Source organism: Dromiciops gliroides, chromosome 4 (genome assembly GCF_019393635.1).
Source record: "Dromiciops gliroides isolate mDroGli1 chromosome 4, mDroGli1.pri, whole genome shotgun sequence".
NCBI lineage: Eukaryota > Metazoa > Chordata > Mammalia > Microbiotheria > Microbiotheriidae > Dromiciops > Dromiciops gliroides.
Genome location: NC_057864.1, coordinates 214,564,374 through 214,583,830, shown reverse-complemented (window position 1 = coordinate 214,583,830; position 19,457 = coordinate 214,564,374). Strand labels below are relative to the sequence as shown.

At 38.1% G+C, this 19,457-nt stretch overlaps 1 protein-coding gene across 2 annotated transcripts in view; it reads right to left on the bottom strand.

Annotated features, from left to right (window-relative positions):
• Window positions 1–19,457, bottom strand: part of NPLOC4 (NPL4 homolog, ubiquitin recognition factor) — a 60,729-nt gene that overhangs the window by 28,414 nt on the left and 12,858 nt on the right. For both annotated transcript variants that reach the window (XM_044001174.1, XM_044001173.1), the window contains 6 exons: window positions 16,810–16,933; window positions 15,145–15,324; window positions 12,938–13,024; window positions 10,400–10,471; window positions 9,415–9,541; window positions 2,497–2,657 (listed from right to left, as the gene is read on the bottom strand). In XM_044001174.1, coding sequence (XP_043857109.1) covers window positions 2,497–2,657; window positions 9,415–9,541; window positions 10,400–10,471; window positions 12,938–13,024; window positions 15,145–15,324; window positions 16,810–16,933 — 751 coding nt within the window. The remainder of the gene's footprint in view (window positions 1–2,496; window positions 2,658–9,414; window positions 9,542–10,399; window positions 10,472–12,937; window positions 13,025–15,144; window positions 15,325–16,809; window positions 16,934–19,457) is intronic.

The following is a 19,457-nucleotide window of genomic DNA, read 5'->3' as shown; positions in this document are numbered from 1 at the left end:
TTTTTTCGGGGAAATGAGGGTTAAGTGACTTGCGTCAAGTATCTGAGGCCAGATTTGAACTCAGGTCCTCCTGAATCTAGGGCCGGTGCTTTATCCACTGCGTCACCTAGCTGCCCCCGGAAACATACTTACTTTTGACAAACACATAAACTGTTCAAAAATGGGAAGGAGCTTATAGTGCTTTTCTGACTCCTTATCAGGCTAAAGCAGACAGACCTGATACAGCCCACCTCCTCAGGAAGAGGATCTGTGCCACAGATGATCACAGTTGCATCTGGCCCTGACTAAAAGTCAGTGATGCCTCAGTAAATGAGATGTGATGCCCTATGGATAATGTATCTGAGAAAGTCAAACCTTCTTCACTCATACTCCTCTTCACTATGTGAACTTATAAGAACACCTCTTATACCATTAAAAACAAAACCAGCAGCTTTTCAGATGCTCAACAGCATTATGAAAAATTTACCTGTTAAGTTTCTAATCCAGAAAATATTTTAAATTCAACATAGTGAATTTCAAGAACACCAAAAGGCAACCAAATCTTCAAGAAGTCTCCATGTAAATTATAAAAAATGCAACCAACCAGGACTTGTAATGAAACATGTTTCCTCATTCAATGTTTTAACTCTCACAAGTCATTAAAAAATGTATTAGAGCTTAGAAATTTTCACAGAATGCTGTTATTGTCTTGTTCATCCTGTTTGCTCTAAGGCAGGGGTTCTTAACCTTTTTTTGTATGAATGGACCCCTTTGGCAACTAAGTGTAAAAAATAAAAGATGTGATTACATAAGAAACCAACTGAATATAAATGGAGTTAGCAGAATAGAATTTTTTTTTTAAAAGTTCAGGAACTCCAAATGAACAACCCCTGCTTTAGAGTGAAAGTGATATAGACACCAATGTCCCAGAATGTAGGCTTATTTATCTCATGAAGTAAGAACTGATACAACAGATTACACTGTGACCAAAGTCTAAAATGGCTCTCAAGTCTGTCAGTAACTGGTTAGTAGTTAATCAAATTCTTCATCCCTCAAATTGTATCCAAGAAGAGGAAGATGAGAATAATACCAGAAGTAAATGCACTATGATCACAAATATACCATCCTTAAGACTCATCAAGAGATAGCTGTCTAGAATATAAGACCAAAAGGATGTCAAAGAACTTCAAAGATCATAGAAATGGAAAAGAGTGAGACATCATGAATTCTATTTCCTTGTAATCAGCTACAGTGTTTCATAGATGGAATTAGAACCACAACAGAGAAAAAGTCATATCATGTAAACAAAATGTAGTTGTTTCATACAAAATAGACCTAGATCACCACTGAACATGTTTTCCAATCCTGTCATTCTCCCTGAAGAAAACTGGAAAAAAAAAGCAAATATTAGTATTATTTAGTAGCATTTATGGGCACACAAGACTTTGTATGTGTCCTACTCTCAGTTGCAAGAGTAAACTAATTTTTAGCAACATAATAAAAGATCTTTCTTTTTACCAGTCACCACAGAGATCCAAGGACAAACTCAAGACTAGGAATAATCAAAGACAAAGATAAATTTCACAAATGGAACAAGATGATAAAATGACACATTAAGAGTAAGAAACTGATTCACATTACTTTTTTTTTCATTTAAAAAAAAATCTATAATGGGCATGTCTAAGTTTCTAAAAGCCTTTCTTCTGTCAATTTTTATTCCAAGTAGTAAGAGAAATATGACTATAGAGGAATTCTTGTTTTTAAAAAAGTGTGATATCAAAAAATAAGTACTTATTAAAGACTATATTCTGCTAACCAAATTCCCAGTTGGAAGGCTTTTTGGCTAATACTGATAATACAGTTTTGCTAGTTATGTTTAAACCTAATAGTATGTAAAATAATTTTTAAATTTGTGCTAGAACTGAGGATCTAAATCAAACTTCAGAAGATCATATTCCCTGATACTATTCTATCACATCTCATCAATGAATATATATGCCTTCATATTTTCTGGCTCTTAACATCTGGAGGAATCTTGACAGGTTTTATAATAGCTTGATTTTAACCACATCATTTTTACTGGTCAAAAGAAAAAAACAAAACTGAAAATAGGTATAAAGTCCAGACCACAGTGGATGACTGCCAAAATCTAACCAAATAATTCACTCAGTATTCTTGCTGAAGACACAAAGATAAGAGAAGATTGTGTAGCCAATTAAAATCCCTTAGAATTTTATTGTGTCTTAGTTCATGGGGAGAGTTCTAACAGTTAATTGTGGTAGACAAATGGCTAATTACTCAATAGATCTGAGTACTTCAGAATGAAGACAATTGCTTATGTTAGAGAAATTCTTTTGGGGTTAAGTGACTTTCCCAGGGTCACACAGCTGGTGTGTCAAGGGTCTGAGGCCAGATTTGATCTGAGGTCTTCCTGAATCCAGGGCCAGTGCTCTATCCACTGCACCACCTAGCTGCCCCCATTAGATAAATTCTTGATACAAACCTCATACTTCTTACCTTATAGAACACATCAGGCACATACTGCTCACTGCTGGATTCCTTAGCGTAACCTAACTCGGGTGCATCTCGACATGGCAACAAGCACTCATCCCGGACTAATGCCATGCACTGATTAGATACCTGGTAACCCTCAAAATGAACTTGGTTGTCTGGGCCACCTGAAAGAGAAAGCAACCTTCAGAACAAACCCATTTCAGGCAAGCATATAAAAAAAACATCTTCTTCAAAGAGGAGGGATAATCCCTCACAACTGATTTTAGTTACATATATACTTCTGTAAAGGTATTTATTTTACAATTAAAAAAAATGTTCTCAGGCACACATTACTATGTTAAGATTACTGTAATCATACTTTAAATTCATGCATAGGCTATGGTCAGTGGTACCCTCTTGTGAATTGAGCAAATCTAAGTAAACTGTCAAACCAACCATTTCAAATAACTACCCCACCATGTTGTGTTCCTCCAGGCACCAAGGTATATACAGCAGAAAGTACAAGTGTCAGAAAACGCCATCTCTCCAGGGAATATAAAAAAAGGTACATGCTAGGAATGATCAACTGTATCCAGCCATCCTATGCATACATAGCAGGTCTCCCTTCTCACAACAAAAACAGAACTGCTGAACTTAAAATCAGGTTCAAGACACAACAGCTCACATGATCACACTGAATCCTTTCCATGCTCCTATTATTTTGTGGAAGAAATGGAGGCTCAGAAATTTACATTATCTGCACAAAGTCAGAGAGAAAGAAAGAAGAAACTTGCACCCCAGTCTTCTGACTCTCAGTCTCTTTTTACTACACCAGCCTACCTAAAAGGAAAAAAACTGTATGGGAGAAGTCTAGTAAAGACTGACTTTCAAGTACACTGAAATAAGCTCAAACCCTGAAATAAAAATGACTAAAAATGCCATAAAAATATCTTAGTTTCATGGGCAAATGAACCTTTTGCAAAACGGAAAGTTACTATCACAGCATTCTGTCTGCATACTCAGGGAAAGGCATCATCTATACCAGGGCTTCTTAAATTTTCCCCACTTGCATGACCTTTTTGCCTGTGAAATTTTTACATAGCCCTGGGTATGTAGGTATATAAAATAAGTATACATAACCTTTTACTGCTGCCAGCTTTTTCACAACCCCCATATTCAGTTATGCAACATCATTTGGGGTCGCGACCCACAGTTAAAGAAGCTTTGATCTATACAAAACCAAAAATTATCTCTTTCAGTGACAGCTCCGACCCATTCTCTTTGGATGTCCTTGGAAAATCATTGCACGTTTTTGCTTCACTTGGTTTGCTATCACAAAAATAGAGGGGAACATGTTTGCTAAAAATAAGGATGTTCATTTGGCTTCCAAGACAGCCCACCTTCTGTCTGGCTTCCATTAATTTTTTTTTTTTCTTTAAAGGCAATGAGGGTTAAGTGACTTGCCCAGGGTTACACAGCTAACGTCAAGTGTCCGATGCTGGATTTGAACTCAGGTCCTCCTGAATCCAAGGCCAGTGCTTTTTCCACTGTGCCACCTAGCTGCCCGCACCGCTTCCATTAATTTTCAGTGTCATGTATTAAACTAATTGGGACACCAAAGCCCAAAATCTTGAGTGCAAGGTCTTTATGGGAGTATTTAAGGGAAAATCATTATCTGCATCCAAATGAATGGCAACTCCTAGAAGTCAGGGATGGGATTCATATGTACCTTCCATAGTACAAAGTGGTTAATCAATAATTAAGCCACACAAGAAGAATACCGGGTTCTACTTGCTTGAAGGAGGAGGAGGAAAGAAGGGGAAAGTGAGATGGGTTGAGATATGGGGAAAAGGGGAGGGAAGACCACATGGTTAACATCTGAATCTGGGTGTTTATAACCTGAACTAGTCATCAAGTTTATCAGTAAACAAGTAACAGAACACTGGAAAGAAAAAAAAAAATCTGACCTTTGAGAATGGGAGGAAAATGGAAAGTGTTACTTGTAAAATTGAAGGCTGTTAAGCAAAGCAAAATTAATCCATATGGAGATACTCCAAAGGTAAGGTCAATGAGATGTAAATTCCCCTGCCATGTGGAATATCAAGAAACTGAAGTCCTGATGGTTTATTTAATGGTGTTGTGAAATTATCTGGAATAGACAGCCCTCTCAAATTTTCTTCCTAACCTTCCATTTTTAACTTTCCCAGAAACCAAATATGGGCTAAGACTCAGAGAAAGCCTAAATTGACCATCATTTTCCTTTATAAAAGTTTTTTAAGATTCTACTATAATTAACCATTTGGAGTCAAAGATTTAAAAAAAAAAGTCTTCAAAAACCTAGAATGCCTAATGCAGGGAGTTTAGACAGGTTACCATACTGGTAGAGAGAGAGCTCTTAAGACATATTCTTTTCTAACACCTATAAGTCATGCTGAAGTTTGGGACTTGAAGAAGGGGTAGCAATAGAAAAATCTAATAAGCCCTGCTGTATTTGATCCAACATTATTTATTAAAAAAAAAAAAAAGCTCATGGGGGCAGCTAGGTGGCGCAGTGAATACAGCACCAGCCCTGGAGTCAGGAGGACCTGAGTTCAAATCCAGGCTCAAACACTAAATACTTACTAGCTGTGTGACCCTGGGCAAGTCACTTAACCCTCATTGCCCTGCAAAACACCACCACCACCAGAAAAACAAAAACAAAAAACCCCCCAGCTCTTTAGCAGCAAGGGAAAAGGTAGCTAGCTACCTAAAGGATTGCAAAAAAAAAAAAAGAAAGAAAAAGAAAAAAAAAGGGTCACTGAAGCATTTTTTTAAACTGTTCAGGAGAAAACCAAAGGCCAGAAAGAAACAAAGACAAGTAGGACATCTTTGAAAGTCACATAGTGAATTTATTATGCACATAAAAGGAAAAAAGTTGTATGTAACAGATTCAACTATTTCATGCACAATCCTTTTTCTGCTCTACTCTGTATGTAGACATGCCCAATTTACTTGGTATTTGTTAAGTTCTGAATAAAGAAAAAAAAATTGAAGAAAAAAAAAAGGACTGGCATCGGAAGACTTGGGTTTGAAGCCTACCTTCATATCTTCATGGGCAAGTCATCTAACATTCTGGAGCCTGAGTTTCTTCAAATGTAAAATAGATGAATAATACAGGCCACATTGGGCTGCTTCAAGGAAAATATGTGTAGACCAATAAATGTTATAGAAATGCGAGATTTTGTTATCTATATTGCTGTGTTCTTTCAAGAAGCTATATCACCGAATCTGTAGCTAAACTGTGTGACTAACATCTACTTTTCCAATGTGGATTATTTGTTATATAAAGTCACTTTTAGCTTCTACTTTCCCTTTCCCAGACATAATTTTAACTATTGTTTTAGGTGCCCCAAAAAAGTAACCACCACCAAAACAAAACAAAAAAGAAGTGGATTCCAAAAATATGTGCCACCCAAACTGCGAACACAGAATTCTCATTCTGATCTTAGGAGCTACTCTCTAGCTCTATGAGATCAGTCAAATTCACTGAAGAAAGCTCTCCCACCACTGAATGGCTCAAACAGGAGGTATTCTGAACATGGTCAGAGAAAGGTACTTTATCCCCTTCACAAGCTAAGCCACCTAAGTCTATCAACTGGGATTCACCCATTGTCACTTGCACATATATGAAAATCAAAAAAATAAAAACTTCTTTAAATTAGTGGAAAGAGCAGTTTTATTTTGAATACTGAGAAATATAATTAAGAAAATTCACATCAAAAAGAAAAGTGTAGACCATCAAGTTATAAGCATTAATCCTTTGAGGCAGGGTCCAGTGGTAACTAAGGGACCTTCTCAAATTTCTACTTTTAGAATTGATGACTTAGCTTTGTCAAATGTCTATCCTCATCTAACAATATAAGGAATGAAGAATTAAGAACATCGATCACTCAGAGCAGGGTAGTCCAGTAATAAACATATAACAACATATATATGCTTTGCAGCTTACAAAACATGACATTATATACAACCACCCTGTGAGATAAGTATTGCATATATTTTGGTATCCATTTTATGAGGAAAAGGAGGCCAAAGGTTAAATGACTTGTCAAGTGCTGAGACTCAAACCCAAGTCTTTTGACTGCAAGTCCAATTTTTTCCCCCATCTCTTAAGAGATGAAGGTATATATGGTTTCCAAATCAGAAGAGAGCTGCATTATAAATTGGTTTTTCAGATCATAGGAGCTTATTTACAGATAGAAAATAAGTTATAAATGATTATTAGGTTCTGAGGCTAGCTCACAAGAGTATATTTAGCCTATAATGGAAGAGGACTATAATTCCGATAGCACTAATAGATGCTCTGGTGGAAGGGGTACATGGAGAAAAAGGAGGAAAAAGGCCCTTCCCTTTCCTTTGTGGTCCATGGCAAAATTTTGAAAAAAGTCAACTCTATCTCTGGTATCCTTCCTACCTTTCTTTACTCCTCTCCTCCCCTCTTTTCTCACCCTAGACAAGGTCTTATCCCTCCAAGGGCTCTGTGCTTCAGAATTTCCCACTTCCTCTCAATCAAAATTGCTACTCCCTCAGAGAAGTTGAATTATGTCAGGTGTTAAAACAAAGGTGATCTGATTGAACTAATTCATACACATGAGTGAATGACCACAAGCCCCATAGCCACTCAGTGGTATTTGTATTTTTAAAGACAATGTTTGTCAAAGTAGATGCCCATATACTGGGAAATAATTAAACAGTGGTACATGAATAGAATGGAGTATTACTGTGGTGGAAGAAATAACAAATAGGAAGAGTGCAGGGGAAAACTGGAACTGATACAATGAAGCAGAACCAGTTAAAAATATATATACACATATAAAAATATATATAACAAGGTAAAAAGGAGAAAAAAACCCTGAATGCTGCGTAATTGGGCGGGGCCTGAGCGGGGCAATGAGGGTTAAGTGACTTGCCCAGGGTCCCACAGCTAGTAAGTATGAAGTGTCTGAGGCTGGATTTGAACTCAGGTCCTCCTGAATCCAGGGCCAGTGCTTTATCCACTGTGCCACCTAGCTGCCCCAATGCTGTGTAATTCTAATCATTAAGCTTGGCCCTGAAGAAGAATGGAGAAAAACGCACCTTTCCTCTTTCTTTGCAGAAGTATGAAACAATGTACCTGCTGTCAAATGTGGGTATGTTGGTTTGATAAACTAATTTCTTCCCTGGACAAAGGATGCTCTCTGGATCAGGAAGGAGCTACAATAGGAACATACTTGAAAATGAAGGTGATACACCATGACTAATATGGAACTGTTTTCCATGACTACACATGTGTAACATATTGCATTGCTTGCCTTTTCAAAGGGGGATGTAGAGAAAATTTGGCACAAAGTTTTAAAAATGAGTGTCAAAAATTGTTTTTACATGTAACTGGGGAAAAATAAAATGCTAAATAAGAACACCAGAAAGAAAAGATCAAAAACCAAAAGATAGTGATCAAAACTTTTAAAAGAAAAAGAGGATGTTATTAACCCAAATGAATTTCTAATTAGTACAATTTCAGTAGAATTACCCAGGCAATATGAAAGAAAACACTGGGGGCCAAGAGCCATTACCACCTCAGAAGCCTCAGCTTCCCTCCCCCTTGTGCTTGTTTCTGACATGCTCCTCCCTCCCCTTCATGGGAGTCCTCAGGAGTCACCTCTAAGAACACTATGCTTTCTCAGGGCAGGGCAGTGGCTGGGTAGAAAGAAAGGGCATGGAAGAAACAGTTTGTATGAATGACTTGTGTATAAGTCTTGTAGCTATTAAGTTACAGTTTTCCTCGATCTATTCAGGTTCCATGTAAAAACTTAAATGAACTGAACTAGAATATAAGCTCTATGAAAGCAGAGATGATGTCTGCTCCCCAGAAACCCCCAAAATGCCTAGTGCAGTGAGTGAATCCCCATCCATTAACAATGATTGATGGTTTTGTACATTAGGTCTCCAGTTCAAATTTGGACTCCTCTCAGAACACATGGTGCTCTGTACTGCTGTTTCCTATAGCAGCATCTCAAGACTCCCTGGAAGGCATTACATGACACCTCTTACAGGCCATAATCTTTTATAATTCTACTATAATGTGTGTGTGAAGAAACTTAGATATACATGTTATATACACCAAAAACTTCTTTGCTCCTAAAGAAGCTCTATGGAAGGCATCTCAGAATAGCCACCACATTCAGAAAAACAAAAGGAACAAGTTGGAGCACAGAACACAAGCATTAAGCTTTCCCTATTATGTATTTTTCGTGGGCTACTACAAGAATGAATGAGAATACTTTCTGTTATTAGGATGGTCAAAGGCAAATTTCAGCAGTGTTGGGAAACAATAAATTACCATTCTCCCACAGAACTGGACTTCACATTTTTGTTTCAGAGAGTGGGGAGAAGTATGTCCAGACCCAAGGGGGCAGCTAGGTGGCACAGTAGATAAAGAACCAGCCCTGGAATCAGGAGGACCTGAGTTCAAATCCGACCTCAGGCACTTGATACTTACTAGCTGTGTGACCCTGGGCAAGTCACTTAACCCTCACTGCCCTGGGGGAAAAAAAAAAAAGATTCCAAAAAAAGAAAAAAAAAAGAATGAAGCATGTCCAGATCCAAGGGAGCCAAAAATTAACTTGCCAAAAACAACGTCTAGTGGAGAGAGCTCTGGCCCATGAGACTAGGTTGGATTCTACGCCTGCCACTGTGAGGGTGACTCTGATACAGTCATTTTCCTGTGCTGAGTCTCACTTAACAGGTGAATGGGGACAACTGTCTCCTCTGTCCTTCACTGGCCTTTTTATAAGAATGGATTAGCACCATGCCAGTTAAGTATAAAGAACTGCTTAAAGGTATAAGACAAATACATTTAAATACACATACACACAAACACACAAATTAGTGATATTACAAATTTGACTTTGAAGCAGTTTATACCTGTAGCTACCGCAGTTACAAACTTGGATCCAAAATGACCATCTGGAGAAAGCCGGCATATGTTGGGATGCTTGTTCTGGAAGTTTCCTGCAGTTATACATTCTTCTGAACTCAAAAAATATGTGTCCTAGAAGAGAAGAACCCCAACTAGAATGCGTTGCTATTTCCTTTTCATTTTAACACAATACAATGCAAGATGGTAACGTCTTAAGTGCTAGACAAAATTCAATTCAATTCAAGCACCATTTAGTAATCATCTACATGAATGGCACATGGCTAGGTGATCACTTAGATTACAAAGACAAAGAAAGGGAGAAAGCCCTCCAAGACAATGTAAGAAGGGACAGATCATTTTTAACTGAGGGGATTGAGGAAGGAAGAAAAAAACGCCTCGACTACCTGGAGTGGACTGATCCCCCCTTTTACTTTCATCTCTGTCCACTTACATTTTTTTCTTCATTTAAAATCCAGCTGACCTCTCCTCAAATCTCTTGTGGCCCCTCAGTTTGGAACTCTTTTGTGGACTTGTATTCTAATGTACACTGCAATTACTTGTGTTCCTATCCAATCTAATATCTACCAGATTCTTAAGGGCACTGTCTGTTTTCACTTTTATATCCCCTGCATGATGAACTGTGCCTCATACATAGTATGCATTTAATACCTAATGAATGACATTCACTGAAACTGACTATCCAGAACTACTACTCTGAAATCGCATACAGCATCTCCCACGAACACACGGCTAAAGTGTTCCTATTAAGGTAAAAATGGATTGCATGCCACTAATATCAGGAGGGTCAATGACTATAGCTCTAATTTATTATAGGGACTCTTTTGGAAAATAATGAAACTCAGTGGAAGATTGTAAAAGTAACTTGTCAATTCAAAATAAAACTGGTTTATTACAAAAATCTCTAGTCTAAACTAGCTGATTAAGCTAAAAACAGTAGACACTTTTCACTTTACTCTGCATTTTCCTTACCTTGTTTCGGCTATATCGGACAGTACCCTTTCGGGTATCTTCTGAGACTAAGTCTGTAAATATCCAGCCAACCTTAATAAAAGAGAAAATACATATATTTTGGGGTATCTCTCTAAAAGAGAAGAATCTTATCTTACCAGTCCATGACATTTTGGGCTTGTACCTATTTAAACCAGAAGACCTATGAATTTTCCATCATAAAATTCTTCCCATGTAAGCTAAGTTTCTGTCAGGAAACATTAGTGCATCATTAAGAATTCCCTTGTGAGGGGTAGCTAGGTGGTGCAGTGGATAGAGCACTGGCCCTGGAGTAAGGAGAACCTGAGTTCAAATCTGGCCTCAGACACTTAACACTTACGAGCTCTGTGTGACCCTGGGCAAGTCACTTAACCCCAATTGCCTCACCAAAAAAAAAAAATACTCTATACTAAGAATTCCCTTGTGAGTAGAACTTTTTCTTGCACTATTCTGCATTATCGATTTGGCTACAAAAGAATTCTGTCCACAAAGATTCCCGAGAATCTATCACTGGATTCAAATGTCACATTAGAAGACCTGGGATTACTCATTTCAGTTCATCTACCCTGACTGCCAGCTTCTGTCTTTTTTCACTCTCTTCATTCTGAGAGTTAAGTATATTCTTTTCAAAGATCTCACCCTTTACCTATGCCTAGGAAGAGGCTGGGATTCTGCAAAACTGAAAGAGGAGAATGGAAGAAGGCGTGTCCCTGTTATTGGAAGATTTCTTCCCCTTTGGACACTATGAAGTTAGCCAGAAAGGAGAACAAATGATTGCATTTCCTCTGGAGCTAATCAGAAGTACAAGAAGTAGACAAAGGACTGGTGTATGTCAAGGTGGTCTGGAAGTTCAGTGGGACAAATATGTGGAAGGAGAGTTAGTGGTTGTAATCAAAGTACCTATGTAGAAATGTCGAATAGCAAGCATGAGGGTCTCTTGAGCTGATGCAGTGGGGCAAAAGTGGTTGAGTATGGAGCCTGAAAAGCTCCACGTTACATCTTAGGGCTTAGCATAGGAGGGTAGTGGTTTGGGAGTGAATGGGAGACTGAGAACCTGGTTGAATGTGGAGTTTGGGAACCTTGGAAGTGCATTTGGGAACTTGGCATGAGAGCACAGGAGTGGTTGAGTGAGGCTGAGAAAAGGAATAGCTGTAGCATACTTTGGGTAAGAGGAGGATGGGATGAATTTAGGTTGTGAACAAGATTAGAACATCTGACCTGGCTGTTAATACTCCCCACATAGCTTACAATAGTACAGAACAAGCAATAATTGAAGATTAGTTTCTGTCTAGTTTAAAATATTTGAATCCTTGGCATTCGTGTTCCCTCATTTGTTTCAGAAGGAGCCTGCCCCAGGAGGTACTAGGTAACATTAACATTGACCTTCAACCAAACACTTCCTTCTCTCAAAACTAATTTTTCTGAGCGGGCATGAGGTAGCCTCATGTCCCATGGAATCTAAAAGGCTAGAAAGAAATAACAGTATCTCACACATTTACAAAGTACTCTTCCCAAAACAACTATGAGAGGTAGGTAAAGCAATAGGAGCATCAGCATCATTATCTCTATTTTACAGATGAGGAAACTGAGGCACAAGTAACTGACATGCCCATGGTCACACAGCTTCTAAGTGATCTGGCCAGAATTTGAACTTGGGTCTCTGCAATTCACCACCATGCTTCTTTATTCCTGCCAGGAGGAAGGACAGGCAAATTTTCTATCTGCTTGTGGAATTTGATCTCTTCAACCAAACAACAGCTCCTTGTAGTTACAAAATTAGAAGGAACTGATGGATCCAGGAAAGAATGCTTCTAAACACCAACAATTATATGAAGAAAACACTACTTTCAATTCTGAATCTTTAAAAATTAATTTTCTCATAACCTTGAAGATTATATTTATAGCAAATAACAAAGAATGCCAGACTCCTCCTTTTTGGGCCAATTTCTCCTCTGATTTCACTTCTGACTAGTAAACAGTAAAAGACTTGTCTTCTCAGACTTCTAAACTACAGAAGATTCAATGACCACTGGACTGGACCTACAACCATAGAGAAAAGTAAATTAACAACTTAGAAGAATCTTTGAAGGTTACTAATACCTCAAAAAATAGACACAAAACCCTACAGAAAGAGAAACCAGGATAGGGAACTGTACCAGAGTAGCAATGCCTAAAGAAATACTCCAGAAATACACTCCTGACAGGGACAGAAAAGAAAGGGTCTTCCTTCTATTGCTCTTTAATGTAATCCCCAAAGAAGAGTGGCTCTTGCATTTGGATCATTTTATGCTCAGGGAAATGTTCCCATTTCACTTTAAGGCCAAAAAACGTAAAAACTATTGGCGCCCAATAAACACAAATGAGGCTTCAAAATGTGTCAGGTCTGCAACTGACCTTGTGCAGCTGGGGAGAATTGATCCCAGATGAGGCAAATCCCGCTCTTGCCTGCATTCACCCAATACAATACCCTAACATTCTTTCCTAAAAAGACTCAGAATAACTGACAAAAGGCTCCAATACCTTTCTCAGGCCAAGTTTGGCAGCAATCTCATCTACCACTTCTGCTTTGGGATCTTCAAGGAGCTCCAGGCTGTTCTGTGTACCGATCTGTGAGAATATTAGAGAGTAGAAATTGTAGAGTAACCACTGGGCTGATAACCAGAACCATGGGTATCCTCTTCACTCTCATCTCTCGTTAGGAGGCAAAAAGGCGCAAATATGCTGAAAAGGAGAATTGTCTGGGCAAAAAAGAACTTTAAGCAACCAACTGAAAATATAGCCAACCCCAACATAGCTTTGCTGAGAGAAGAAAAAATAAATGAAAACAATGTTTATAATATTGGTTTAGGTTTAGGAGAAAAGCTCTTTTCTAAGTATACTGTTACTAAAAACTAATGGAAGGTTTTCCTCACCTTTTTCCCCCCTTGAAAAAATGTAATTTTTTGGATATACAATTCTGTTCCAAATGATGGACTTGTTCAGTTCAGAAGCAACCGAAGCCAAGAGCAAAATTAAAGCCAGTACAAATGCTAAGACCAAAAAAAGCACCCCACAAAACAAAACCTCAAGCAATAGCCTGAAAAAATATTTGTGTACTTTAATTTAAAATAACATTTAGCTTAATAGCCACTTTACCATGAAAGGATATTGAGAGATAAAGGAATACAAAATATTATGTAGAATAGAAAAGGGGAGAACATCAATCCAGAAAAATTCAAAAGGATTCACAAAATTAAGTACCTTATTTATTACACCAGAGTAGCCAGAAGATTTAGTTCTGTGACAAATTAACTCACCTTCATGTGTTCTGGATGAGTTTACTCATATGAAATATAATACCCAAAAGACATACAAATTGATCAAAGAACACCAACTCTCCAATTTCCTAGTAGTCAAGAAGTTTACTGAAGAACTTTAACCTTCACTTAAATGCAGTTTGTAGCTCATTAAGAATAAGAATACTAGCAGAGCTCCCAGTTGCAGGAATGAGAAGGCAAAGTTAATCCCAAGAATGAGTTTTACTAATTGAATATATCCTTGTAAATTAGTCAAATTCTGGCAAACCAACAAAAGTACTGTTATTTTGGCCTAAATATCCCCCATATGGAGATCATTAATACCTCTAGGGCACAGGTCAAATCAAGACTTTATTACAAATCTAGAGAGAAGTACTTGTTTAATGACATGTGGCAGCATGAGCTTCAACTCCTAATGAGCTCAAGGGTTGCTGAAAGTCAACTGTTTCAACATTCAGGATCTCCAAATTAGAGACCTGACCACTCTATTCCACTAAGCTGGATGTAGTTGAGCTATTTCAACTTAGGAAAAAATTTAAAGTCAATGTTCTTAAAACTGTTATTTTTAAAAGAATGTTTTAAAACAGTAATGAATGGTTTATGATAAATAGCTCCAGATAAACATTCTACAAATTTGGGATCTCTCAAGATGGTTATAATATGTGACCTAAATTGAAAGAAAGTAAAGCTTCTTAAGTAGCATCTCCATTGCCACCTAGTGACTCTTTTGCAAAATGATGAGTCATCATGAAAGAAAAAAAAAGACACAAAATACCCTACACTGTGTTCCCAAATATACTGTGGGATTTCAGCTTAAAAACAGATGTAAATATTGCCAGACAAATATGATATATATGTGTGGCAACCAAAGACATTCCAATGTTCCAACTGGTTGCCATATATATTCCACAGTTAATAATATTCATTAACTACATTCTATAGTAAATACTATGGGCTGGATTTCCTTAGGATCTATGAATGAAATGCTCTAGGAAAATCAGATAAAAAGACAGGTCATAGCTAACAAAGTCTGAGCATCCAAAGCTCATCTGATATTTCATCCACATGCAAGAATGAGGCTTAAGGAGAGAATGGTCTGAAAACCGTAAGTCCTTTTCAAGCAGCATACACTGCACCTGTGTAGAGCTGTCAACTTTTCAGCGCCCCAATATCACTACAAGCAATGAGGTCCCTGGGAACAGATGCTTCCAGCTCCACTTCAAAGCTGAACCAGGACTATTTGGTCTTAACTGAAATGAGGGGGCGCTTAATGAAGATAAAGAATTTCAGCATGAAAATTTAGAAATGCTAGCTGAAAATAGCATTCAAACAGCCTTCAGGAATGGGAAACGGAGGGAAAATTTGATTTCTTTTAGTTCTACAAAAAATGATGACACTAAATGATCAAATCCTGTAGGTTTTTGTTTGTACCTGAGGGGGTTCATAAATGGCAGCAACCTCAGCCCGAATGCCAAGAGGAATGTCTTTATGCTCTGTATATCGTCCATACAAGTACCCAAAATGCTGGTTCCCAGTCTTTCTCCAAAAGTCAAGGAAACGATCAGCAACTGTGTGATTTTCAAACATGATATTGTCTACATGCCGATATTTCTGTGAAACAAATGAATTAGGTTCATCAGGATGACTTTCATTGCAAGAGATTAATAAAGTAATGGTATTCAAATAATTTATTTTCCTAGATTAATCCTTTCATAACTCTATTTCCTACGTATACAATTTTATGGAAAAGCATGACAAAGATTAACATTAATAAAAATAAGTATAATTAATAAATTAATAAATATTTGGAATAAAGATGGGTCAAAATGAAGGGATAACAAGAAGCTCTGCAAACTAAAACTGCTTCAGGAACAGTGATGGTACTAAAGAGACTAAGATCAATATACTTATTAATCATGCCAACCAAGATAAGTAGAAAAGGGTAAACTCTTACCCAGAGTCTCAGGGAAACACTACCATTATAAAAACTCAAATTCTTCTTAGAGCAAGCAAGGGTTCTTAACCTTTCTTGTGTCATGGTGCCCCCTTTGGGAAGCTGGCGAAATCTAGGGACCCTTCTCAGAATGTATTAAAATACATAGTATTATGAAGAAAATCAATTATGTTGAAATAATTATAAAAATATTTTTAAGGGTTCATGGACCCCAGCTTAAGAACTTCTGTCTTAAAGTATTATTTATTAAAATGCTCGTCCAAAAAACTTTTGTGGAAAATAAAATACACAATGTTTAGGAAAGTAGGGAAAGGTCACTGGAGAGGCAAGTGAGGAAAGTCATGTAGGAGAGTATTTTAATTCAGGGGTAAAGAATGAGTACAGGAGGCAGCTAGGTGGTGCAGTGGATAGAGCACCGGCCCTGAAGTCAGGAGGGCCTGCGTTCAAATCTGACCTCAGACACTTACTAGCTGTGTGACCCCAGGCAAGTCATTTAACCCCAATTGCCTCACCGAACAAACAAAAAAAAGAATGAGTACAGAACATTACGATTAGCTTTACATTTGATTTTCATCTTTTACTATATCCTTGAGTCGAGAAGTTTGTTCTCTTCGAGCTATAACCCCAAACTTACCTTTTGTTAAGCACTTAGAAGTACCAACTAGGGATTGTTAATAGTCTTAGAAGGGGGCAGCTAGGTGGCGCAGTGGATAGAGCACCGACCCTGGAGTCAGGTGGACCTGAGTTCAAATCCAGCCTCAGACACTTAACACTTACTAGCTGTGTGACCTTGGGCAAGTCACTTAACCCCAATTGCCTCACTAAAAAAAAAAAATTTTTTTTTAAAATAGTCTTAGAAGGAATCAAATTAGTCTTCTACCACACAAGAGTACAGGACAAACACTGATGATATTTTAGACATTATCAAGTAAGAGAGAACACTGTACTACACTGAACAATGAAAAAAGGAAAACCTGCAGCCTGAGATTCTCTTCCCCCAAGAGCTGAAATTTCTGATATCTGATGACCTTGGAATAGTCAACAAACCAATCAATCACCAAATGCTTTTTATGCTTATTGTCTATGCAGTAGGTGCTTAAGGGACACCTCTGAAAGTCTTCTATTACAATGTAGCAACTCACCTGTCTGTTCAGTGTGATGGCACTTGGCTGGCACTTGGTACAAATGCCATTAGGCCATGGAAGATGTCCCTCACAACCAGATTTAATCTTGCAACTGATATTCTCCAGGGCAACAAATTTCCCCCTAAATAAAAAGCAGCTTTAATTAAATATCAAAATGTGGCCTGGGGAGAGCAGAGAGAGATGCAAAAGAATATGTTAAATACCTTCTATTTCATGAACAGAATCCTCTCTAAGGAGCTAAACATCTGGCAGGCAGGAGCAGAAAGCATGTGCTAAAAATTATTCTATTACAAATAGCTAAAATTCTAGCACATTTAAAAAACGAGCTTCTGTTCATTTGGATTCAACAGGGAAAAAAACAGTTTTATCACAAAAATCTACGATTTTACTGCCATCACCTATCTATTGTCACTGACATCTTATGAATATTTTCAAGAATGCTGTCTGACAACTACTTTTTTAGCTATACTGTAGTATCCTCTGAAAATTTTTCCAAAGATGTTTTAAATGAGTTTCATTAACTATCACCTTTTTGTGCTTTTATCCTTATACTTACAAACTACCTATCCCAATCATTCAAATAATTCCAGGTAGGGGGCAACTAAGTGTCACAGTGGATAAAGCACCAGTCCTAGAGTCAGGAGGACCTGAGTTCTGAGTTCAAATTCAGCTTCAGACACTTGACAACTTACTAGCTGCGTGACCCAGGGCAAGTCACTTAACCCTCATTGCCCTGCAAAAAAAAAAAAAAGTTGCTCAAATAATTCCAGGGAAATACATGAGTAACACTTGGGAAAATTATACCTTAGTTCAGTTAAACATAAAATTCTTCTATTTGCCAAAACCAAAGTTAAGAGCAACGACCCAGAAAGCAAGAGTTATATACACCTCATTCTATCAATGACTGGCTTTTGCTAACTCTGGACAAATAACTTCATTACAGTGTGCCAATCTTCCTAAGGGAAAAGTATTAAAGATATACAGGTGAACATAATGGTATGATTTTTATTTTCATATTCAATAGTAAGTCAGCATATCAGCAACTGAGACATAAATGTACACTTGTAGACATGAAGCCCATTTCCAGATAATGTCACAATAATGGCCCACTTACTCTAACAGATTTTCCATCAAGTCACTATGCCACTGCCCCTTCTAGTTAATAAGAGCCTTACAAAATGCAAGTGCCGCTAAGTAAAATTCCCTTCCTGCTTTTACTTTGGCAATCTAGAGGGGTTTTTTTGGTGAGGCAACGGGGCTTAAGTGACTTGCCCAGGGTCACACAGCTAGTCAGTGTCAAGTGTCTGAGGCCGGATTTGAGCTCAGGTCCTCCTGACTCCAGGGCCAGTGCTCTACCCACTGCGCCACCTAGCTGCCCCGACAATCTAGAGTTTTACATGCTGCCACACAAGAATAAGAGGGAGATTAGATTCTATCTTCCCTCTAAATAGGACTCAAAGGAAAAGTGCTCTAAGATGTCGATGGCTTGTCAGAGCAAAATCTCCAATCAAATGGACGATGCTTTCTTCTCTAAATGTTGCTGATCAGTCACTGCCTAGTCTAGCTATATTAATAAGAATGTTTAAAGACCAAGTTGAAATGCACTTGTTTGATATGGTATGTCTTCAGTGGACAAAAGGAAACCTCACAGGTAACATCTGAGATGGGTCTGATCAAAATGTTTTTAACTGGCCACTGCCAAACTCAATTTTGGCTAGGGCTCCATTTTAATTCCCATCTTGATGTCTAATTAGTGATGAAAAGTATTTCCAACACCAACTGCCAAAGTCCCACCATTCTCACAACGAAATTTCCTCTAAGAACAGTAATTAAACTGGAAAAGAAGAACTACAGCCAGAACAGAAGTAATAAAGATGGAGAAATTCATAGGCTAAAACCATCCTGAGATGTTTCCTCAGTAGAGGGGTCTTAGATTGCACAAAGCTCTGCAGTGTTCATCTAGCCCCTTTAGGCATTACTCCTGAGAGCCCGATGAGATCATTAAAATTCTCCACTAGGATTCCTCAGTAGTCATTATTTGGGGTCTGATTCTAGGATCAGAAGCACAGAATCATATAGATCTGGTAAGGACCTTAGAGGTTATCAATACACCCCTGTGTCAATGAAGCTCAGGGAGGTATTTGCCCAAGGTCACTCAGCTAGTACACAATGAAGGCAGTGTTCAAACCCAAAGTCTCCCTGTCTCCAAAGTCCTATGCTGTATACATCATGCCATGTAGCCTTTCACAGACACCTCCAAATGACTTTCAGAGCCACCCAGCACTAGTTAGCTAACTGGCAATTACATAACCTACCTTTTTTCCCCCCCTAATTTGAACAAAACTCACTGATTCCCTGGGAGTTTCTTCCCATATGACAAACTAAATCAACCCTGTTTTTAATCATCCCTATATCTGGTGGCAATCATGAGGTGACTGCCAGCAATGAAAAAAGGCATTTCTTTCTGTTAAGACTGCTGGGGCAGCTAGGTGGTACAGTGGATTAGAGCATTGGCCCTGGAGTAAGGAGGATCTGAGTTCAAATCTAACCTCAGACACTTGACACTTACTAGCTGTGTGACTCTGGGCAAGTCACTTAACCCCAACTGCCTCACGAAAAAAAAAAAAGAAAGAAAGACTGTTTGT